Here is a 23,745-nt window from a genome sequence, read left to right as displayed (position 1 = left end):
ATGCATACATATGTCTTATGTGTGCACTGTGTGTGTGTGTGTGTGTGTGTGTGTGTGTGTGTGTGTGTGTGTGTGTGTGTGTGTGTGTGTGTGTGTGTGTGAGAGAGAGAGAGAGGAAGTCCGTGGATTGGTCAATTTGGACCAATCAGCGTGGGCTTAACGTAACGGCTCCGCGGACGTAACGTAAAGGCTCCACGGATTGGTCCATTTGGTTCCGGGTACCGCATGACGTTAAGCGGTACCCGGAAGAAACATTGGACAATGACGTATCAGTGATGAATCTCCAACGAGGCGTTTTGGGGAGGTATTTTCTGTGTTAGAGTTTTACTCCCTACAGGGTGTACTTTGAAGATTTGTGATTCTGCAGACCGTTTACATGCATTAAAACCTTCATAACACAGAAGGGGACGGGTAATAACTGGAAAAGCATGACATGGGACCTTTAAATGATTCATTGTTGTAGTTTTATCTCGTATGTTTTTATTTTATATTATTTGTAATATTCCTATTAAGTTAGTAAGTCTGGAATAATGTAAAAGTCCTGGTACAGCATGTCATGAAATGTCCTTGTAGTAGATTTTTTACTTCTGTACCTTGCGTTTGATCAGAGGGAAGCCGTGTCCCGGGGCCGGGGGTCTGGCGGGTCGGGGGCCTTTTGGTGGTTTGGATTTGGATTTAGACGGAGAGGGAGAAGCTTTCCTGTTGAACGGGTTCTCCTTACAGATCCGCTGAAATGAGCAAAGAGATGCAGCTGAAACATAATGTGCAGATTGTTGTTTTATTGCTTCTATTGGAGGTGGACCTGGTACCTTATTGGCGGCTCCTGAGGCCAATGGGCTGAGGGTCGTGGGGGGTCTCGGAGGAGGGGCTGCGGCCCCTTGGGTCCCAGAGCTGCGACTGCTCTGAGGGGTGGCGGGAGCGGAGCTAGCAAATGATGGAGAAGGGTGGGGGCTGAGGAAAGGGTGAGGCAGGCGCTCGGTGGAGGAGGAGGAAGGAGAGGCCACAGAGTCGCAGGGGGAACAGATGGAGGGCTCAGAGACACTTTTGGTGAAGGTGTGCTCCTGGTCGCTGCTGGGACCCCCACCCAGCGGGGGGTGGAAAGAGCTGAGGTCCGAGCCGGAGGAGAGACTCTCTGTGCTGAGGGCTGGGGAGGGGGAGCAAGAGGAGGGCTGAGAGTGAGGGAGGACTGCAGCGGGACGAAGGTTCAGTGAAGAAAACAGTGAAAATAGCAGAAATGAAACGGGAATCAAAGTCGAGACAGATCGTGGTGGAGAGGGGGTGGAGAAGAGAACAAACAATGAACATCGATTTATAACATCACACACCTCATGTTTGTACTTTCACATTATTGTTCCAGTTCAACTGTGCTGAAGTACAAAGTATTTATTTATTTGAAGGCGTTTGGCTTTAAAATCACTGAAAGTATGTTTTAAATGTATGTTTTAAAATCGATAAAAAGTATGGCACATAATACAGGCATTTCAAAATAAAGCTGTGCTTTATGTAGCTAGAAAACTCATCTTTATAAAACCTCTGTTCAGTTTCTAAGTGTTTTCAAAATATCCCGGACTTCCCATCCGCAAACAACCCATTAAAATATGATTGCATGTTCTATTCACAGTGATTACACCAGCTTATAGACATCATATTTGTGTAGGATTATTTAGTGCTAGGAAGACAATAACACACTGGTGGTTCTCTCCTGAGCCTCATCTAGAAGATAAGAGGTTGAATCATTACAGGGTAAGGCTTTTATAGAAGAATCATTGCCTGTTATTCATGAATGCTATCACTTAAGGGGCTTCGGGATGTAAGAAAACCCACACACACATCATTTATTTTTATTTTGGCAATGCGATGGTGATATGAATAACGCTTGTCTTGGTACCTTGGGTAGAGGTTGATCGGGAAAAAAAGAAGGCTAAAATATCTTCCTTGATCTTTAATCCAATATTCATCCCATTTTCCATTCCAATACCCATGAACTGAAACACTGCAAGACTTGTTGTTTTCCACTCAATGCTGTTATTGGATAACATGCACTAGCAGTGTAGGGAACTACAACATGAGCAAACGCATGTTCCCCTTCAAAAAAGACTTTGTGGTGGGGGGATATTATATTAAAACATGTTAAATGTCTTCCTTCTTGTATAAAACAGCATACAGCTAGGAATGGTGCAACCTCTGACGTTATCCAAATGAAACATTGATCAAACTGACCTTGTTGACCTGTTGGGGGCTTCGGGACCCGAGGGGCAGGACGCTTCTTGTTCTTGGCGCTCGCGGGGCTGGCTGAGCGGGACGAGCTCCCCCCAGTGGGTGGAGGGTCTGCTCCTGGGGTGTCTGCTGCCTGGGTGATGCGATACCACGGGTGACTCGCCGCAACAGTGGGTGGAATCGCACTTTCACCGCCCTCTTCTTCCTCCACCTCCACATTTTCATCGTCATCATCGTCGAATGGGTTCGCGGGCGCAGGGGGGGTGCTGGGTCTGGAGCCCTCCCCTTTGAGAGAGGACAGAGAGCCTGTGTTGGGAGGGGTTGCCAGTCCGACAGGGGGACGGGGAGGGGCTTTCTTCTTCTTGGTGTCTGATTGGACCAGGGCCAGCCAAGGTGGGTCTTTGGGTTTAAGGGGGCCACTGGATAGGCTGGACAGTGAGACACACAGATAGGGAGGGAGGGGTCACACAGGGGGGGAGGCAACTAAATACAACCAAACAGAAACGGAGGGGCACACAACTACATGCTGTGACGAGATGGAAATTAGAACTGAGACAGATATGATTATATGATTTCCAAAAAAGAAACATCACCCACAAAATGACAATTGTATATAAATTACTCTGATACTTTGTTTTTCTGGCTTCCCTCTAGGGTGAACTTAAAGAGCCTAAAAATGCATTATATTCTTAATGAATCAAACACTATATCGTAACATCCTTTAACAAACTCTACAATATTATTCAAGTCTTATTTATCCAGTCATAGGCTCACTGTTTCCCAAACACATGCATTTTAAATAAAACAAAATCATATTTAATACACCAAAAAATACGAAAAAAGGTTTGTAAAATGTATTTCGGGTAGCTAGCATGCTACTGGCTAAATGAGACAGGGATTATACTACATGCTTTGTGTGAGAGTTTATAAAAATAATGATTTGATATATTTTTTAACAGTTGTGAAACATGGCCACCTTTTACATGATGACTTTTCTCCGTTTTTGGATGTTTTCTTTAAGAATGAAAAGTAACAGGGCTTGAGTAAATTGATATCTACATGATTGCTTTTGTGGGTGACTTATTCTTTTAAGGATGATGCATTGGTGGCAATGGATAGAAAAAGAGGCCAGTAACAGAAGTTCAGCTACCTTCCAGGAGAGCGTGAAATTTCTCGAGGTTTGGGAGGAATCAGAGGCTTCTGGTGTTCACCTGTGATATTAAGAACATTGTGAGGACAGGTGCATATTTTTACATGTAAACATTTATATTATGCAGTGAGTACGCACCGACTGTAGGGCTGTCTGCCGTGCGAGGGAGGCGGACACGTGGTGCAGGGCGAGGAGGGGGGGTGGGCTCAGCAACGCGGCGGGGGGCCGGTACTGGCCGACTGGCCCCTTCCTGATGAATGAGCGGTGTAGAAGGGAGATCTCCATTGGTCGTTACTTTGGCTGGTGTTTTACTTTCTTCCTCTTTCTCCACTTCTTCTTCTTCTTCGTCGCTCTCATCAAAGGGGTTTGGAGGAGAAGAAGAGCGCGGTGTCACTTCGGTCTCCAGACTGCCCTCCGTCTCTTTTGCTTCTTCCACAAAGTCTGCAGTATTTGTTGTGACAGCGGTAACTAGGACAGAGTCATTCGTTGGCGTCTCAGTCTCATTTGTTGACGTCTCAGTCTCATTTGTTGGCGTCTCAGTCTCATTTGTTGGCGTCTCAGTCTCATTTGTTGGCGTCTCAGTCTCATTTGTTGACGTCTCNAAACTCACATTGGTTTCTCATACAGCATCTCTGTAAACTACGTGTATTCACTGAATTTCACTCTCTGCCTTTAACGGCTCGTTGTAGCTCCAGTAGCTCGGAGCTACTGGAGCTACAACGAGCCGTTAAAGGCAGAGAGTGAAATTCAGTGAATACACGTAGTTTACAGAGATGCTGTATGAGAAACCAATGTGAGTTTGGAAAATTGCATAATATAAATCTATTCTAGTAGACCTCAACAATGGAATTATGATCAGTGGAAATGGCCATGACATGGGACCTTTTAAATGAAAAAGACATTCCTATGTTGCCAGTGTTTTCTGAGCCTGAATGATACGGGGAACATCTCTCTCTCTGGCTGATGTTCTTCTGTTACTCATCCAAGCCACAAATACAACTTTTACATTAGATGTTTTTAAAAGCGCCTCACATGAAGGATCACTAGAGAACAATTGACTTGCACTTTGCCTTCTGGGAACCTGAACCTACTATCTCATCGCTATGAGCCTCCGCATGCTACTCTCCTGGAGCCGCACCATAGATAAGCTGTATGCATAGATGTGCAGAAAGCTCTTAATATTGATCATTTTACAACAGTTACAGAACACATTTACCTTGATAAGCATCATACTTTCCTGTCACTGTTGATATATATATCATCATTCAGATCAGCACTGGGAAAATAGCCACGGTAATGTACTTCCTTGTAGTCATGAAAGGAGTATCGCACAAGTGAAACAAATACAAAAGAAAAAGGAAATCTTATCCTCTTTAATGACATTGAACTACTATTTATTTTAATTACCTTTTCTTTATGACGTACTTCTTATTAATTTGTTATGGGAAAACTACACTATGACATTTTTAAGACTTCATCGGAATATAATACAATATTTGGAATGGCTGAGGAAGTTTTTCGCACCATGCCTCCAGGTGCAGTCAGACCAGTACATCCCGGTGGAGGACATCCACGGGGAGATGGGTCAGCTGGAGAGGCAGCTGGACGAGCTGGAGCAGAGGGGGGTGGAGCTGGAGAAGAAGCTGAGGGACAACCCCAACGGTAACACATCACACTACATTTCATAGATGTTTATTTTACTTTTGTACAAGTAAAACAAATACAAGTGATAATTCAACTATTTGTATATTATGAAGTCGGTCTATAAATATACACAGTGAAAGTACCAAAAAGCTCTATTCACGGAAAAATGCAAGCTTTGCAAGAGCAGACCGGACGGTTCTGTTGAGAAATAATGTGTTTTGGAAAATTAGAACAGGTTCTAGTAGAAACCCAAAAAGGCATACCTCCTCTAAAATGAAATAGCTTTTTACCTAAAAAGCTCACAAAAGCATCATTGAGGATTATAAAACGTGGGGTTGGGATGGCAATAATGCTAGATATCACCTTTAAAGAACAATGCATAATAACAGAAACATGACCAATACATCTCTGTGTTCCTCTGTTGTGTTTTCAGATGAGGATGAGGAGCACCTGTTGGTGGACTGGTTCACTCTCATCCATGAGAAACATCTTTTAGTACGAAGAGAGGCTGAGCTGGTCTACACGTGAGTATGAGACGCAGCAGACGCTGCAGGGGTAGACATTAAGGGTCAAATTCGGGCCAGTGGAATTTTAATTAATATCACTGGGCCCACCATTGTAACCACTGGCCCGGAGCATTCGTCCAAAACATCGACTAATAATGAAGAAAATGTCCCAGACACATTTGTTGCAATAGTAATTTATGCACTAACTACATTACTACTTGTACTACAACATTTGAATCATCAGTTCTTCCTCGTTTTCCTCAATTGTTCATATTTGGTTTATTAAAATAACGATATTGTGGTCATTTTTAAATGTCTGCTATTATCATTATTATGAGTATTATTATTATTTGTATAATGTGCTTTCTGCCTTCCTGTCATTAGGAGTTAGAAATGTAATGGCTATGTAATAGAACAGGGGTGGCCAACCCGCGGCTCTCGATCCGCATGCGACTCTTTGCCTAGTTTCATGCGGCTCTGCAGTTCATATCGAATTGTATATGTGTGAGTTTGGGGGAGAGACACTGACTCCTGACTAGTGTTGCACGGTGTACCGATACTTGAAAGGTATACCTCGATACCCTGCCGTTAAAAACGTTACGATTCCTCCGTTTCGTTAGTATCGGTACTTTAAGAATGACGGGCGACAGTACTCCGGTGAGAAAGCGCAGTTTTAATAAGAGCCGTGTGTGTTCAGCGCTCTGCTTCCAATCCCTGCAGTGCAGCCGTGCCTGCAGTCCCTCCCNCCTCGGCTTGTTGACAAAAAAGACGCCAGAAGCGACATTTTGATGTATTTGAGCTATATTTCTGACAGTGAGGGCGAGCCTACGGACACCACGAGGCCTGTCTGTAGGAAATGTATTCATTTTTATTTAATACGAATTCTTGTCATTTATTTTATTTATTTTTCTCATTGTTTAAAAGTTTGTGTAATGCTTCTGGTTCTGGTGTGAAATAAAGCACAATAATTACGTTTAAGACTTTTTTTAAGAAAAGTATCGAAAAAGAATCGGAATCGCAATTCTTGACTTGGTATCGAAACCAAAATGTTGGTATCGTGACAACACTATTCCTGACAGTTAAACCTGATATTTAGTAGGTCTGTTAAGAATCGAATGCTGATCATTCTGACGTAATTTGGCCGGTCAAAGTTGTTTGGGCTCGGATAAAATCGCTCGTTACTTTCGTCCCGTGTTACTTTCGTCCCGGCTCTCCCTACGTGTGTGTGTGTGGTGTCAGGTGTCAGTATGAAAGGATGACAGCGCGTCTAATTTTGATGTGGCCCAAGAGCCAATCACAATAATACCTGCGATGCAGTGAACCAATCACCTTTGAGGGGGGGAAAACCTATCGTTGATTAAACATCCAGTGTTTCCCCTACCATTGTCTTGGAGGGGCGCTGCGCCCCCGCCAACGGAGCCCCGCGCCCCCCCTGCAATTCAAGGTGTTATATAATGATATATAAAAAAATGTTTTTAAATATATATATAGCACCAAATTGCAAATAATCTGTAACTACTGTCACTTTTCACATTGAACATGTGCTCTTTTATTAAATAAACTAAACGCTTTCATTTTAAGTTGTGAGTTTAGTGTTTTTGACCCTAAGAAACACTGATGCATTAATCAATAACAATAATCCACAGCTCCTCTCTCTGCTCCAGAGGATTTAAAAAATATATATCCCAATGCCACAAAAATGCATCAGTGACGTGGTTGAAATCTTGTCTCCAGAAAACAAAAAACTGAAACAAGTGGTATCAGTGACTGTGTGTTTGATGTGGCTCTTTGCAGTAACATAGAAAAAATGTGGCTCTTAACCTCTGACTGGTTGGCCACCCCTGTAATAGAACCTTCATTGTCCTAAACTGCTGGGACAATTCCCTATAGCCAATATACCTTTTATATTTTCTACTCTTCACTTACTTTTCAGCATGTAGGTCGGCATTGATATACAGAGCCGTCAAAAGACCTTGTTTATATTGGCATCATATTGTGATCCGGTGACTTTCTTTGATTTGAAGATTGTTTTTTTCCCGGCACTTGGCCGGTTGCCGTTGGTATTAAAAACCTTTTGGCGAATGGTTAGGTGGCGCTAAAGTCTGTAGTCAAGGAGCGCGCTCCCACATGGGAGTCTGCTCGCGCTGCGCTCCGCAGCAAACTGCTGCTTGCTTTTCACCCAACAACGACAACCGTCTCACGAAACGCTATGTTGTAGCGTTAATAAACAAAACAATTTAACAAAATTTCTTGTCAAAATACCTATAGCATAGGACCTTTTATTTATTTTTTAAAGCAATGTTTTTAGTGGCCCGAGTGGGCAAGTGGAAAGTACGTAATGCTGGCCCGGGGTCTCTAAATAGTGCTTCCGGGCCCTGCGTTGGATCATAGGCCTTCATCGGTTATTTCTCCCTCAGTTACTTGGGAGCGGGGTAATTATTGTGCAGGGTAAGTTGTTGTAAAAAATTCAAAGCCTGTATGTAATAGCAGCGGAATTATTCAGTGCAGCGAATCAGCCGAGTTCCTTCCTGCTAGTTACTCAGAGAGGATGAGGCATTTTCTCTTCTGAATCCTTTGCTTTTAAAGTGTAGGTCCATAACTATTTTTACGTGAAGACTTTAAGAGGCCCTGTTATGCCTTAGGGCCCCTTGAATGTAAGGTAGTGTTAAAGTATGTTAATGAATAAAGGTTAGCGGTGTCGGTGTAACATACTGTGTACGTGTTGCTCTCTGCAGAGCGAAGCAGCAGAACCTGGAGGAGAGGCAGGCTGACGTGGAGTATGAGCTCAGGTGTCTCCTCAACAAACCAGGTGTGTGTGACCTCACCATGTTAACAAGAGTCATTACAGTCTGACTCATGACTGTGTTTAATGCTTGGCTTAGAAAATCAGCAACCCAAATGTAATTTGTACATCTGCACACACTGTGTTAAAGGGGACCTATCATGCAAAATGCACTTTCTGATGTCTTTTATACATAAATATGTGTCCCCGGTGTGTCGGGGAACTCACGCAGCGTCAGAAAATAAAACCCTCTCTCTTTTCCTCCGTACCCCAATCCCAAAAAACGGGGCTACAGCGGAGCTGATCCAGATTTGCGTCCGATGTGACGTAATATCGGAAATGTAGGCTGGCTTTACACCCACGGCCCTATCAGAAACGTTGCTATCAGAAACAATGCCCGACTGTTTTGGACGTAATATGGTCGGTGCATGTTTACATTAGCATCGCTAACACTCAGAGCTAACTTGTACTGCACAGAGCATGTGTGTGAAGAAGCAGGAAATAAAAAGGAACTCACCTTGTGGTATAACTGGCAACAGAGAAAGCCTTTGAGCTCCATACTGTTTCAGACATAATCCTTGATAATCCATGATATGGCGTTTCATCACGGCAGAATCTGCCGGTAGAATCTCCCGCATGAACTCAGCCCCCTCCTTTTTTTTTTAATCAATTTTATTTTTTTTATTTGTTATACCCCAAATCAGCACTTTTGAAACAGGAAGTGAGAGACCTATGCTATTGCCTAAAAATAGCATGATTGGTGACCTTTAAAGTATAATCACTGACTTCTTTTTTTATCTGTGACAAGTTTTGCACACACATTCACTAAAACCTACTCTACTCACATTCATTATATCCGTTTATATATTTCTTCTATTAACATGAATTTAACTCCTTCTTTTTAACTTGCACACTGTATTCCTGCAAAGTGCACCATGTTCCCATTGCATATTAATACAATAAAAAAAACACTGAAATCCTTCTGTATCATCCTTTGCCTCCTCAGAGAAAGACTGGACGGAGGAGGACAAGAGTCGGGATCAGGAGCTGATGTCAGAGCTGGTGACGATCATCGAACAGCGGAACCAGATCGTCAACAACATGGACCAGGACCGGCAGAGGTAACCTGCTGCTTCCTGTCAATCTTTGCAGCTCTGATCAGTCATACTTTGTTTCTAACAGCAATCTAACACGTGTCATTCTGTCACAGGGATGAAGAGGAGGACAAACTGATGGAGGCCATGCTGAAGAAAAAAGGTATGATGAGGAGTGAATCCATTTGCTGTGGGTCACAGATTATCATGTTATTATCTATTTAATTACTTAGTTTGTCCATACATGTAGGCTTTGCTCAAAACACAAGCTCATTTTATATATTAAAAAAAAAGATTTCTTATAGTTTGCCTTTTTTAATTTGAAGGCAGTTTTTTTATTTAACTTGAAGAAAATATTTCAAAAATAATATTAAAAAACCTAAATAATTAGCAATCTAATACAAAAGTATAATTTATATAAAGCAAGAGAATAATAAAAAAAAAGACTAACTATAGGTTCTTTAGAAATGTGTACATTTCTCATACTTTTTTTCTTCTTTTTTATTTTGTACTGATTTTACAAACATTAAGAATTGTATAGCAATTTGCGGTCTCATTTTCCTCCTCGTCAGACTTCCATAAGGACCCGGAGGTCGAGCCGCAGCAGAAGAAGAAAGGGGGGAAGTTCAAACCCATCAAGGTGCTGAAGAGGCTGAGCCATAAAGGGGAACCAAGCAAGAGCCCCCGCAAGGAGAAGAAATCCCCGTAGACACAACGCTTCTCCTCAAAGAGGATATGAGACTTTTTTTTTAACAACTAAGGCAGATTTAAAAAAAGGATGTGAGCAAAGAAGATAAGAGGAGGTCGTCTGACTGTCCCCCAGAATCCCCTCACCTCTCACTCCTTACTCCATGCCTCTCCAGTGACCTTTTTTCTGTTGCCTTTGTGTGATTTTAGAGAGACGGTATGACGGCTGCTTTATGAGCGGACATGTTTGTAAGCCTTTGAAGCAACTGAGGTGACCCGCAGGTTGTAAACGACTGCACTGATTGGTTGCTTGTTGCTTCACTCTCCTTGTCATTGCACAGCGTGTGTGACCCTTCAGGCCTTTATCAAGGCTTCCCAGCTCCACAGTTGACCCCTGAGTGTTGTATTGGTTTGAATCTGTTCCTGACACATTTATTACCCTCTGCTCCTGAAACCCAAAGATAAGAAGCTGGATATCTGAGGTTTTATGTCTGGTTTGAGCCTGTGGTACGAGTTTATTTTTATCTTTATCTAGCAACGTCTACTCATGAAATGCTCGATCAACAATGCATACCTAAGCTCTTCTAGCTGCTATGTTATGACTGTCTATGGGTCCCTTTTTGTATTTCTCCTGTGATACTTTTGCGATGATGTCCCTTGTGTAAATGCATATCATCAAAGACGTGGATGTGAACGACGTAGATATACAGTATTAATAGGAAGTTGTGTGACTGGAAATCAGATTGATTTAGAACGCTCTGAAGATAAGTATTGTAGATAACCTTTAGGTGTCAGAAAGTGTATCAGTATGAAAGGTCACACATGCAATAATGAACATTAGAAAAGGCAGATATACAGTATGTTAACAACTGTAGCAAAGCACCAGCTTATAACAGACTAACCATTGGGGAGAAACCTGAATATGCAATCATTAATTTATATTTTACGATGCCTTTCTGTGTGTTTCCATGTATTGCCTTAAAAGTGTATAGGAAAGAAAGTGTTAATATTGTTTGTACGTGCCATTTATTTAATTTCAGCGTCATTTGTTTGATGTAACTGTCAGTATGTTTACTCATTCTGTTCCTGTTAGTCCTCCATTTGAACTGTAGTCTGCGTTGTGTCTCTGCTCTGTGCCTGTCCTGTCGGCTGTAACCAAGGGCTTCTGTGGCGCCACATGTTCTCAAACAGCAGCAGGATTATTACAAAACATACTGACACTGGAAGGCAGAGGAATAAAATAACTTACTGCAAGTCCTTCATGTTTCTTGTAACTTTAGTGCGTGATACAGATCATGAGCAATGACTAAATGTCAGTGGCAGTGAGTCTTCTCTTCTTCTGTCTCTTTTATCGCCATTTTTTCTGTGACCTGCCTCTCAAATGTCAGACTGCGAGTCTTCTCCAACACCTTCAGTTCTCGGATCCTCTGTTATGGAGTCGTGACAAAGCGGAAAAGACAATATCAGTTCACGAGAGAATGAAGAATACTCTTTTTTTTCTGTGAACCTAAATGTCTGAATACAGACTTAAACCAATGCCATTATATAGGATATCAAAATCCTTAATCATTTGAGCTCGTATTACGTGGGATATCTCCGAGTTGATGATGCTGGTGTACTGCCTCTCCTGACCCAGTGAGCCCATCTCTGCCAGGAACTGTCTCCTCTCCTGTATCTCATCCACAACTACAGAACAGACATGTTATTGTTAGATGCATTCTAAAGGATATTCCCTCTCTCTCCAAGTGAGGTTCTTACCCTCATTACCTCTGCCCGTCCTACCACTTGTCCACTGGACCCTAAACGTTAATATCAGGAAAATGACACAGTATAGTACAACAAAAATACCAGAAAAAGGCATACAGTAGTATATGTATATTACGCATATGACTTTTATTTTTTCCTGATATTATATTACTTGAACAAATCACACTATATTTTTGTAAAACTAAACCAAGTGATATTATATGTTCTAATTTACCGCATACAGTCTGTAGCCTCACCTATCTGATAGCGGTCTCTCTGCTCAGCGACCTCTTGGTTCCGACAGGCAGAAACATGTTGGGAAGCTTTGGGCTCTTCTTCTCCTGTTGCCAAAATATTCTGAAGCCTCCTCTTCTCTTTCTCCAAGTCTCCTAGGTTGGACAACGAGAGTGAAGACTGAATGATTCTCAGGGTGCAGAAAACAGAACAGAAACAGGTCACCATCGTTTAGTGAGGAAAAAAATCCGATATAACGCAATAATATGAAATGTAAGTCAAAGTCATACAATCAGGATAAATAATAATGACGTCAGTTTCGACATACTTGAAGGACCAGGACAGAACTTCTCTCTGACGTAGCTGTTATCCGAGCGACAGGACTCAGCGCTGCGTCTCTGAGGCTTCCCTGGAACACGCTTCTGGACACATTTACTGGTTTTCAGCTGAACGGGTGAAGATGATGGTGTAGGGTCAGAGTTCAGAGGTAAAGCTGCTCCATCTGAGGGAAATGTAAAATAGATCAATGAGGACCTTTTCAAAATGGTCAAAATGTAAGGCTTAATGTTTCAAGAAATATTTATTAGGTTATGTTATGATCTGGATGTTTAACACTATCATATGGTGGGTTCTGTAATAAGAATATCCATCATGATCATTTCATCATAAAACATTGTAAGAATATATCAAATGTACGAACTGCATGTGTTCTTATAATAAAATAGTATCACACAAACCCCCCACCTCTCATTCAAAGGTAGAACACTTACTTTTGAGGCATTGGTTGATCTGTTTTCTCTGTAGGTTGTTGAGTCTTGATTCCTGCATCATTACTGAGCCCAGGGAGAAACAGATTCACATGGGCATTCGACCAAGTGGGCATATTACATATAACCTATACAGTCAGACTTGGGCTGACTTAATAGAACAAGTGTGAGAATGTTATCCAATATATCATCACATCTAAAAATTGTACATAAATAAAGCAAATGTTATAAAAATAAATCCTCTGGAAGAACCAGGCTGTGAAATGGATAACAAACATACTAAAACTTGTTTTAGGTCTGCACAATGCTGAATCTACTTGTAGTTATGTCGATACCATGTATTTATTTTAAAGAACAAGCCTACATAATCATAAGTGCACACAGGCTTAAATACACTCAGACACACGTCACCTCCTGTGTGAATATCTAGAATATCAATATGTGCATCATCTCACGTCTCAGCAGGTCCTGGGTCTGCTGGCTGTACTGGGTCGCTCTGGGCTTGTTCCACAGTCCTCCATCTCTGCTCTGTGAGGAGGCCTCCATCTGTAACCTCAAACACACATAAATAACTTATCAGCACCCCTGGGACTTCATTCAGCATGGTCTCTGTTCTGTTGAAAGCTGCATGTCAGATTTTGTGAACATGAACAATTCACTAAACAGGGGGGCAGGCTCCTTTCTAGGGATGACAAAATAAATAAATGGTAAATCATTTGAACTGCATATAGCATACTATGTTAGGAAGCAGCTAAGCTTTAAAAGGGATTTGGGCAGATTCTGGATCACAGCTGCAAGGTCAACATACAGATAAGGCATGCTGGATGCATTATTTGTTCAAAAAGAATTCCAAAATGTACAGAAATCATCGATAAAAATGCTTAACTTTGTCTGAAATAGCACAATGCAGCTTAGATTGTGTTGACATTAACAAGGGTTGGTGCACTTGCTAGTAGGAAACTAACTTTGACAGTTATATGCTAAGAGAGGGTGATAAATAAGTTGACACTGTAAGAGTAGCATAAAATACACGATAATACTTAACAATAATACAAAAATAACTCACTTTAAATAAGTTTTCTCCTGTAGCAAGTCCTAATGTCGGTCGTCCTCCGGGTTACAAACGGCAGTGTATGTATGTTGTCATAGCAACTAACAACAGCTTCAAGCTCTTCCGCTGGAGGTGCATAATGTTCGCATTTTAGACTAGACACATAATAAAACACACATTTTATAGTTTTTTCCTTTTCTTTTGGAACTAGATTACATACTCAACTCACTCAGTTTATTTAACAACAAAAGGATCTGAGTGATTATTATTTGTAGTAGGCTTATGTAGATAGGCCTATGTAGTTTTAACAAATGGCCACTAGATGGAGACAGACATAAGGTTGTGTTGGTACTTCGATTGATAATGTGCAAAACTAATTATGAATTTGTTACAAACTAAAAACAATATAAATAAATGTTTCAAAGTCAGAATTTAGAATGGAAATAACATACAGCTCTGGAAAAAATGAAGAGACCACAGCAGCATTATCAGTTTCTCTGGTTTAACTATTTTTGGCCTATGTGTTTGAGTACAATTCATGTTTTTTTATTATATTCTATAAACTACAGACAACCTTTCTCTGTGTTGGAATTCAACAGACAATGGAATGGCTGTCATACATGTAGAGATTGAGATTTAAGAAACTCTGGCTTCTTAATTAATTTATATTAACTTTAAACGCTCTATATGCATAGCATCTATATTATTCCCAAATAAGTCCATAAGCATTTTAGGGTATATTTGTGTTTGATATTTATATATTCCTAAATTATTTAGGGTACGACCAGCCGTGGATTAAGCATTTTGCTTAAATATAAGTACAAATACCTACCACTGTCAAAAATAATACTCTGTTACAAGTAAAAGTCCTGCATTGAAAACCCAAAGTAAAATACACATAATCACTAAAATGTACTTTGACTAGCGGAAGTAAAAGCTGTATTTAACTGTTGGTTTAGGTGGAGCTCATTTTAAGATATGCACAATGCAACCTTTTTGTACAATGCAAGCTAATTATTATTTACAGTGGTGTGAAGTAAATAAGTACATTTACTCAAGTACTCTCTTTAATCACAATTTTGTGGTACTTCTACTTTACTTGAGTAATTTCATTTGATGTTACTTTGTACTTCTATTCCACCACAAAACCGAATAAATAGTATACTTTTACTCCACTACATTTGTGTAGATGAATAGATGTATGATAAACAATATGATCAACACTTAAATAAGACTTTAGCTATACCTGTATTCAATTCACATGCTACTACAAATAAAATATTTAAAACTTGTTCCACCTTTACAGGCCTGATAAAACACAGAATATATATACACAATATATGATTGTGAAATGGGCCAATGTATCTGCAAATATATCTGCATAATGAGTACTTTTACTTTTGGTACTTTAAGTATATTTAGATACAAATACTTTTTTACTTTTACTTGCATAACTCTGTCAATACAGGACTTGTACTTGTAACTGAATATTCCTACACTTTGGTATTTCTACTTTTACTGAAGTCCAAGATCTGAGTGATTCTTCCACTTCTGATGATTTAAACCATGAAACTATACAATTACTATCAAAAGACATGTTCTGATAATCAGTTGGATTACTAGAGCAAGTTTTTTGATCAAACAACTACACAATATCTCTTCTTCTTTTATTGACTTTCTGTTTTAAACTTGTAGTTGGGAGTATGATAGTATCACAGGTGTTGTAAGGACAACAAACTAACAAACAAACAATGTGTTCAGATCATAGAGGGGCTGCGTGTAGAGCATGTGCAGTCGTCACTGTGAGGAGGGACGAGAGGGTCTTTATCAGCGCTGGCTCCTCATCAGGGATCAGCAGCCGTGAGGAGTTCATTATCTGTGAGGAGACAGCAGCCTGCTCGGCCTCGTGTCTGCAGATAAACAGCAGCCAGAACATAATCACCTTTCACACACAGGTCTTCTCAGAAGTCACAAATGCATGTCCTCACTGGGAGACAGGGAGCGACCCCCCCCCTTTCCCCCTTTTTTCTGTCTCATTTTATTTGAGTTTTTTAAAGCTATTTCACTCCTGCTATGAATTCATGTTTTTAAATCCTGTTTATGTCTTTTTCTATTGCCTTTTGTATATTTTATTGCGGTTTTATGTCTTTTGTAAAGTGTTATAAATTGTAATGTTGATGATGTCTGAGCCGGCAAAACCTTATCTTGGGCATCTGTTAATAAAATTCATCTTTAATCATTGGGTATTTTAATAAACTGTTAATGTGCCATTTGTCTATGGAGTCAGTCAGTCAGTCTGGTTGTGTTGTTAAACATGACTGTAAATCTATTATTTACTCAAAAAAGAGGAACATATTTAAATTGCCAACTGAAAAATAGATTGTGATCTGTATTGCATGTTTGTTCTCCTTGTCTATGGGCTCTACCAACATCTGTTTACTCACATTTACTCATATTTGCATCTGGTTTTAATACAGGAAGTAGCTTTGTAATGAAAGACCATGGACAATTATGTTATATAACTATGTTTCAATGTTTGAGGAGCTTGGAACTTTTCATTGCCAATTCTATACTGTAGCTATACTGTGCATATGACAATAACGACTTTGAATCTTGATTTTGACTTATTATAAAAGCCTGACACACTACATGTGAACACACAGTTCCTGGTATGCACCAACACACTGTGCACTCAGTACCAAAGCATGCTTTATAAGATAGCAACCAGACATCTGATAGCCGTGTTCACTTAACATGGAGAGTATTACTCTGCAGTGTTAGTGGATCATTTATCAGCAGTCTATAATACTGCTACCTCTTCTATTTTCTATCACTTGTTTGTAATAATTGCATTATCCTGATATATTTAGCTATTTTCTATCTTTAGAAATATAGGCCGCTTGCTCATTTCTTTTTTAATAGAACACAATTAAAAGACAATTTGTTTATTGTATTTGAAATACAAAATACTTTTACACCTTGTCCTTGGGTTGTTTCATTTGGTGTTGGTTCAAGTGAGTGAGTGGAACATGTCGGGGTTCTACGTCACATATACATTTGCATTAGAGTTTGAGGGAACTGTTTTATACCTGCATTCTGGTCCAAATCAATCAATTTGTGTTATTTATACTTTCTCATATTGTATTTTTCAATATTGTCATTGGATGTATTTTCAGGCATCCAATGACAAACCCACTCGTCATTGAGATGATTTGTTTATTGCTAGACGTAGGTAAGAGTCACTGTCAAAGAAAGACACAGCAATACTTTTTTGTAATTAAAAGAAAAAATCACAAAAGTATTTTCCATCCTTATATTAATATTACATTTTCCTTTTTGACATTGCAGCCATAAGTAGTTGTGTTTATATTACTTTTGCATTTTATTTTATTTGCAAATCAAAGGTTGTAAGTAGTTGCCCTTTGAAAGATACTGGGGAAATTAACCGATTCAGTTAAGTACTGAAGTAAAATTACATTTTTCGTCTGGATAATAAAAGATGCATTTCTGGTGCCAGCTCAGCGCTCATGAGTTCCTTGCTCTGAATCCCACAGAACAGGATTACATTGAATGTGGTGAGAATGTAAACATTCAATCTTAAAGGAATAAAAAAAGGAATCGAGCAGAGTAAGTCACACTTACGCTCCACCTACTAACGGTCAAAACCTACATGAAAAAGAGAGATTTGAAGTGAGACATGCAGCTGACAGAGATAGACAAGAGAGAGGAGGGAGAGATAGTGGGGGGGTAATGGAGAAAAGGAGGCAGCTTTAACATCCTCATTCTGGGCCTTTTAGCGGACTGTAACTGGGCCGGGCGGCCTGCTAAACTGGGCTTTGACTTTCTGTTAGCTGAGGATGGTCATGTGAAGAATAAAAAGCAACAAAAGAAAGTTCTCTGTGTTCCTACCTCTGACAATCGTCTGTATATCAAAGTGCTCGATGGCTGTCACGCAGGCTGCGCTCCCTTCCTTCAGCTCCTTCTCCAGCCTCGCTCAGTCCAGCGACAATATGAAAGTAAGTATCGTCCGACTTCATCGTTTCAATCCTACACAGTGACAGAGAGAAAACAATTGATTTGGATATTCTCATGGTTTATATCATAATGTGTTTCACAGATAAAGGATTCGTTATTTCACTTGATATTAACTGAACGCTATCATGTTTAACTGGAGACTAAGGCTGGTTCAGTGCACTTTTTGGAAGTTGTTTAAGTCATCTGCTAATGTCGTATGAAAAAAATTATTTGTGAAAAGTCCGAAAAGTTAATTTACTCAAGTACAAGTTTATTTTTGCGGTACTTGTACTTCTTACTATTTCACTACAAATTATGGAGACAAATATTGTATTTGTAAAAATTCAATCCACTGATATATTATATTTTACTTTGCCAAACAGCATTATAAGTACTTTTAGTTTTGGTGCTGTAGGTATATTTTGGTGCTAATGTACTTTTACTTAAGTAGCACTTTGAATTTTACTGTGGTGTTATTATACTTAAGCTAAAGATCTAAATGCTTCTTCCACTGCAGCTCATTATCTGAAAAAAGCCTGAAAAGGGAAATGTTATGTCCCGTTTCAATACATTTATTAGATTATAATTCATTTTTCAAGTCTATCGGACATTATGAGTTACTGGTGACAGTGCTGTCCATCGTGGCCGCAAACATTTCCCTCCCTAAAGTGAACTTCATCCAGACGACTCATTGAATTTGTGAAGTTACAGTCTTTAAGTCCAAATTTCCCACTCTAAATTTTCCGATGACAGTGTTTCCCTACTGAGCCACTGTGGAGGGATTCTAACACAAAGGTAGAATTTTGCACTGAAAGTGAAAATGTAGAAGATACTTGGTGAATGAGGGATTAACACAGACTCAAGTTAGCTACAACTCATCTTTCAACAACCAGTATGAGCAAAAGAAGCAAATGCAGCACCCAGTAACTCTTTCAATGTACACATAGACATATGGGTGTGTCTATTAATTGTCATAACATAATATTTATTAAAATTATATTTCAGTTACATTGAGTTCATTTACTTGTTTTTTTAACTCCATTCCTGGTTATAACTTTTAATATTCATTCCTTTTTTTAATTATAATTCTAACCCTTGATATACCTTTTTTCTTTTATATAAATAATTAATTATGAATGTACTTCTTTTTTATTTACTAAATGCCAAAAACTGTATTCAACACATACAGATGGGTCAATTTGGTGGAAAATAGTCACATTTTGTTGAAAGGAACAGTAGTTCAACCTTACAATAAAATGTATGATTTTCAGTTTTTTGGGGTTTTAATAGGTTTTCAAACAGACATAATGTGTTCGGGTGTTCATATTTTGGCTAAATAGTTTATTTATTTGTATTTAATGAGCTGAAGGTGCTCTTCTGAGATACAGAGCAACATCAAATGTTTATTATGTCAAATGCAATTACACTGCAAACATTTTTGAACAATTAAAAGCCAAACTTGTCCCTATGATGAAAATAGTGACCTATTCTTTAAATGTAAAATCATGTGCAGGAATCTTCTTGTCACACTGGTTTCCCTGTTTCATCCTGACTTCTGCTCTCCAACATGGTCTAGGTGTGGGAGTCAGAGGGCGGCTCTCTCCCTCTGGACTCTCTCAGCAGCAAACTGTCGCCCAGCGGCTCTGAACAGCTACAGGTCTCACAGCAAATAACTGAGGATGACAGCAGAGAATCCTGGGACATTGAGTTCCTGCTGTCTGAATGGAGCAGTCCATCTCCCGACCTCGACCCCTCTCTGGATAACAAGGATCAGGGACCCCCACAGTCGGACCCTCACACAGAGTACCATGAGCAACCAGCCCAGGAGCATGTGCAGGTGAACACAGGCTGCCTGATGGAGCTCCTGCCCCCTGCTGAGACCTTCCCCTCCGTCCAGCCGGAGCTGTATCACCATGGTTACAACGGCGACCAATCGGGTAGGTTTCATAGTCTACCTAACGTAGATCAGTTCGGCTTCCCTCAGGGAGGCAGTGTGGAGAGGCACAGCAGAGGAAATAAGGTCTCATCCTGGGACTTTAACCCTTACTACCCCCAGCAGCACCCCTCCATGGTGCCCCTCCCCGACAGAGGGTTCATCCCACATCAAGCCGTGACCCCTGACCCACGACACTACAGCTACATGCCACACTTTAACCACAACCTCTTCTGTGACTACACCCACGGCCAGGCCTCCAGTCACCTGGCTCTCCACCAGCAGACCCTGCTGATGGGCCCCCAGCTGCCCCCTTGTGGGGAGGAGGTGAAGCGCGGTCGAAGGGCTATGGGGAAAAAGAGGCCTGCCGTCCACTGCTGCGACTACCCCAACTGCAGCAAGACCTACACCAAGAGCTCACACCTCAAGGCTCACCTGCGCACGCACACAGGTAAGCCCCATTGAAAAATATATTAGTCTTTAAGGTCACCTATTATGCTATTTTTAGGCATATATTATATGTCTCAGACATATACAAATATATAAAAAACATGTCGATTAAGTATTTTGCTGAAAAAAGAAAAAAAAAGATCACCCATTCTAGTCATGCCTCATATCTACTTCAGCCCTGTTAGAGAAGTGCTGATTCTGTGACCGTAGCTTTAAAAAAAAGAAAAGAAGTCTACCCAGATACTCAGCTAAATGCTGCCGTGATGAAACGCCATAACATGTTCTTCGTTTTTAAAGATTTGGGTACGGAGGAAAAGAGAGGGTTTTGTTTTTTAGTTCCCTTACACACCGGGGACACATATTTATGTATAAAAGACATACAAAAGTGCATTTTGCCTGATAGGAGAACTTAAATATGTGACTCAGTGATTTATCTTCGGTTGTATTGTTTACTCTTCAGGGGAAAAGCCGTACCAGTGTTCCTGGGAAGGCTGCAGCTGGAAATTTGCCCGCTCAGACGAGCTGACGCGTCACTACCGCAAGCACACGGGACAAAAACCCTACGAGTGCCTAATGTGTCAGAGGGCCTTCTCCCGCTCCGACCACCTGGCTCTGCACATGAAGAGACACATCTGATGCTGACACACACACAGAAATAAACAGGCATAATTTTTGATATTTGTTATTCGTTCAAGTTTTTTTCTATGACCCAAATCAGTACACTGATCAGCAGAATTGGGGCGACAGCGACCTAAGAAATCAACTGAAAATGTTCAAAATATTACCTTGAAATCTGCACTTGATCATCTGGCTGGTAAACACATGCCCACATGTAGATAAGCAACATGAGGATTGAAACACAACTATTGGTAGGCTTGTTACAATTAATTTATCTTACACTTTTTTATTTGATTTTTGGCTAAAGAAATGCCATATTTTACACTATTGGATCCGTGTTTTCCTTTCATTTAACAGTCTAGGCTCAAGATGAGATTAAGTGAACTCACAGTGATAATCAAGGCATACATTATACAAAACTTTGGAGTAGATTAAGACTTTCTCAGTAAGATGTTAGGACTCAAATGTAAAAAGAGATTAGGTTGTTCTCTCATTGACTTATAAATAAAAATAGCAATACAGATATAAAATCAGTATTCTTTGTAAGAGCCAGTTAGATGAACACTGTACACTGTTGGCATGTATACAGAAAACATTAACACTAACAAAATAACGACCTACAAAAATAAATTTATATTTATTTGTGTGTACTACGGGTTATAAGACAATACACAGTTGTAGTATCTCATGGCACGCTGAACAGAGTCATGACTGCTTAATGCTTCGCTACATTTCTGCTTTTATGATATCTTAGTCTGATTTCCATTTACAGGTTTAGTTCATAGTAATCCTGCTTGTAATTCATACAAAACCAGACCATAAAACATATTTTAAACTATGTGATGACAGTAAATGGAGAGCTATGCATTTTTGTCGCCTTCCTTTATGTTTGTCTGTTTGGGGATTATTAATTTAAGAAGAACATAATTTATGCTTTTGTCTCTCGCATCAAGCAGCATTTAAAACTGTAAATAACCTGCATTTTTCGCTCAGTTGTTTATTTACATCTAAAATTAAAAGCAACATATTTATTTACATAATCTTTTTTTATCAACGGAAAATATATTATTGTACAGTGTTTTCTATCCTCAAAAGAGTGCTTTAAAGTCTTTTCATTGTTGTTTTCATTTTCAAAATTGTAATAAAGACCACTAATGCTGTAAAGCTGACTCTACATTTGACACAATTTTTTTCCTCCTCCGTAGTTGGTTATATCGATTTCTTTCATGTAAATGGTCTGCAAAGGCTTAAATCTCAAAGTTGTTTCTCTCCCACACCCCCACCCCCCCCTTTTTGGACATTAAAGCATGGAGACATGTCACAGTAGAGACACTAAATACAAATATGAATCTGAAAATGTGCGTAATAGGGTCCCTTTAGGCAGCTGACTTTAACACAAGTTATATCATATGTAAATTAAGTGTTGTAAGTGCTTTACTCTAAGATACATCTGCCCTGTATAAAGCAGAATCAAAAAGTTTTTACAGAATACATAAGAGCTTAGGCATTTCATGAGTCATCCTCACAAGTAATGTCAGAACTTGACCTGTAGGTGGCAGTCTGTGGCAGTTGTTTCAAATCTGGGTGAGGGTTGTGCTAGGAAAGAAAATCTTCTTATGTAACTCAGCACTCACGGAATCCTCCTGATTATGTCAGATGATGGAGTTTGTGATCACATTACAGAGCTCCTCTCTCTCTATCTCTGTCGCATACCCTTGCACAGATAGTAGACCCTGAGGGAAGACAAACAGAGAAAAGCAAACACCATGATTTAACAACATTTGTGAAGCATACTTATACATACAGACCAACAGAACTTAACTTGCTTGTGCTACAAGCACCAAAGGGGATTTTGTTTGAGTTTATTAACATCTGGCTTTATTCAAATGAAAGATCACCCTCAACATCTCACATTAAAATGTTCCCAGTGTTATATCTCTCACAGGCTCCGCCCTCTACTGGACTCTATGGGTACTCTCCTCGATCCTATCATGCAAACAATCATCCACTGAGACTGAGTTTTAGATAAGCCAGCCCTTTATTAGTATATACAGTGGGGCAAAAAAGTATTTAGTCAGCCACCAATTGTGCAAGTTATCCCACTTAAAAAGATGAGAGAGGCCTGTAATTTTCATCCTAGGTATACCTCAACTATGAGAGACAAAATGAGAAAAAAAAAATCCAGAAAATCACATTGTCTGATTTTTAAAGAATTTATTTGCAAATTATGGTGGAAAATAAGTATTTGGTCAATGCCAAGGCACACAGGGGATAGGTTTATATACCCTTTGTTGGCAATGACAGAGGTCAAACGTTTTCTGTAAGTCTTCACAAGGTTTTCACACACTGTTACTGGTATTTTGGTCCATTCCTCCATGCAGATCTTCTCGAGAGCAGTGATGTTTTGGGGCTGTCGCTGGGCAACACGGACTTTCAACTCCCTCCAAAGATTTTCTATGGGTTTGAGATCTGGAGACTGGCTAGGCCACTCCAGGACCTTGAAATGCTTCTTACGAAGCCACTCCTTCGTTGCCCGGGCGGTGTGTTTGGGATCATTGTCATGCTGAAAGACCCAGCCACATTTCATCTTCAATGCCCTTGCTGATGGAAGGAGGTTGTCACTCAAAATCTCACGATNAAACAGGCGAAAACCTACCAGTTTCACCCACTGTCTCTGCCACCTCCCTCCATGCCTGGCTCCTCCGGTTTGTATCCCGGTAGGTGAACAGGGACTGATCGTACAAGACCGGGTGATTCCCTAACGATATGACTAATTTCTCCTCCATTTTTTGAAATATGAGGAAATGACCTGCGGTGTGTCTCTCCCAGCATACACGCGGTTTGATTGGCTA

At 40.1% G+C, this 23,745-nt stretch overlaps 4 protein-coding genes across 13 annotated transcripts; 2 read left to right on the top strand and 2 right to left on the bottom strand.

The window, feature by feature from the left end:
• Positions 1-581: 581 nt before the first annotated feature.
• On the bottom strand, positions 582-4,484 carry LOC104941207 (MICAL-like protein 1). Its single transcript, XM_010766275.1, has 6 exons — positions 4,459-4,484; positions 3,506-3,972; positions 3,368-3,428; positions 2,221-2,645; positions 810-1,144; positions 582-728 (listed from the first exon to the last, which is right to left on the bottom strand). The coding sequence occupies exons 1-6, from the start codon at positions 4,482-4,484 to the stop codon at positions 582-584; spliced, it is 1,461 nt and encodes a 486-aa protein (XP_010764577.1).
• Positions 4,485-4,816: 332 nt separating this feature from the next.
• LOC104941189 (MICAL-like protein 1) lies at positions 4,817-11,334 on the top strand. The gene is made up of 6 exons (XM_010766247.1): positions 4,817-5,029; positions 5,445-5,535; positions 8,253-8,326; positions 9,306-9,420; positions 9,510-9,556; positions 9,966-11,334. Exons 1-6 carry the CDS (start codon positions 4,825-4,827, stop codon positions 10,100-10,102), a joined length of 669 nt encoding a protein of 222 aa, XP_010764549.1. The 5' UTR covers positions 4,817-4,824; the 3' UTR covers positions 10,103-11,334.
• On the bottom strand, positions 9,480-19,473 carry cunh22orf23 (chromosome unknown C22orf23 homolog). 10 transcript variants are annotated; one of them, XR_797872.1, is made up of 9 exons: positions 17,788-17,878; positions 15,629-15,788; positions 13,283-13,380; positions 12,831-12,893; positions 12,389-12,562; positions 12,084-12,215; positions 11,666-11,766; positions 11,330-11,507; positions 9,480-9,543 (listed from the first exon to the last, which is right to left on the bottom strand). XR_797872.1 is itself a non-coding variant. In XM_010766251.1 (9 exons), exons 4-9 carry the CDS (start codon positions 13,371-13,373, stop codon positions 11,394-11,396), a joined length of 675 nt encoding a protein of 224 aa, XP_010764553.1. In that variant the 5' UTR covers positions 13,374-13,380; positions 13,894-14,004; positions 15,629-15,788; positions 17,788-17,878; the 3' UTR covers positions 11,088-11,393. The 10 variants fall into 10 exon arrangements, 8 of the variants coding, with proteins under 8 accessions (XP_010764553.1, XP_010764554.1, XP_010764556.1 ...); XR_797871.1 differs by having other exon boundaries at positions 9,495-9,581; XM_010766251.1 differs by lacking the exon at positions 9,480-9,543 and adding an exon at positions 13,894-14,004 and having other exon boundaries at positions 11,088-11,507.
• klf1 (Kruppel like factor 1 (erythroid)) lies at positions 17,799-20,956 on the top strand. The gene is made up of 3 exons (XM_010766257.1): positions 17,799-17,894; positions 19,469-20,276; positions 20,736-20,956. Exons 1-3 carry the CDS (start codon positions 17,820-17,822, stop codon positions 20,909-20,911), a joined length of 1,059 nt encoding a protein of 352 aa, XP_010764559.1. The 5' UTR covers positions 17,799-17,819; the 3' UTR covers positions 20,912-20,956.
• Positions 20,957-23,745: the final 2,789 nt, after the last annotated feature.

Source organism: Notothenia coriiceps, unplaced genomic scaffold (assembly GCF_000735185.1).
Source record: "Notothenia coriiceps isolate Sejong01 unplaced genomic scaffold, NC01 NC01_scaffold00003273, whole genome shotgun sequence".
NCBI classification, from domain to species: domain Eukaryota; kingdom Metazoa; phylum Chordata; class Actinopteri; order Perciformes; family Nototheniidae; genus Notothenia; species Notothenia coriiceps.
Note: the sequence above shows the minus strand (reverse complement) of the source record. Positions and strands in the feature narration are given on the sequence as shown.

Coding starts and splice junctions, on each gene's coding strand:
- LOC104941189 (XM_010766247.1), top strand. CDS start 4,825: ATGACATTTTTAAGACTTCATCGGAATATAATACAATATTTGGAATGG. Junction 8,327..9,305: donor GTGTCTCCTCAACAAACCAG/GTGTGTGTGACC, acceptor TTGCCTCCTCAG/AGAAAGACTGGACGGAGGAG. Junction 9,557..9,965: donor GGCCATGCTGAAGAAAAAAG/GTATGATGAGGA, acceptor CCTCCTCGTCAG/ACTTCCATAAGGACCCGGAG.
- cunh22orf23 (XM_010766249.1), bottom strand. CDS start 15,666: ATGCTCTACACGCAGCCCCTCTATGATCTGAACACATT. Junction 12,894..13,282: donor GACCCAGGACCTGCTGAGAC/GTGAGATGATGC, acceptor CCCTGGGCTCAG/TAATGATGCAGGAATCAAGA. Junction 12,216..12,388: donor GTTCTGTCCTGGTCCTTCAA/GTATGTCGAAAC, acceptor TGTCCAACCTAG/GAGACTTGGAGAAAGAGAAG.
- klf1 (XM_010766257.1), top strand. CDS start 17,820: ATGGCTGTCACGCAGGCTGCGCTCCCTTCCTTCAGCTCCTTCTCCAGC. Junction 17,895..19,468: donor AGTCCAGCGACAATATGAAA/GTAAGTATCGTC, acceptor AACATGGTCTAG/GTGTGGGAGTCAGAGGGCGG. Junction 20,277..20,735: donor TCACCTGCGCACGCACACAG/GTAAGCCCCATT, acceptor TTTACTCTTCAG/GGGAAAAGCCGTACCAGTGT.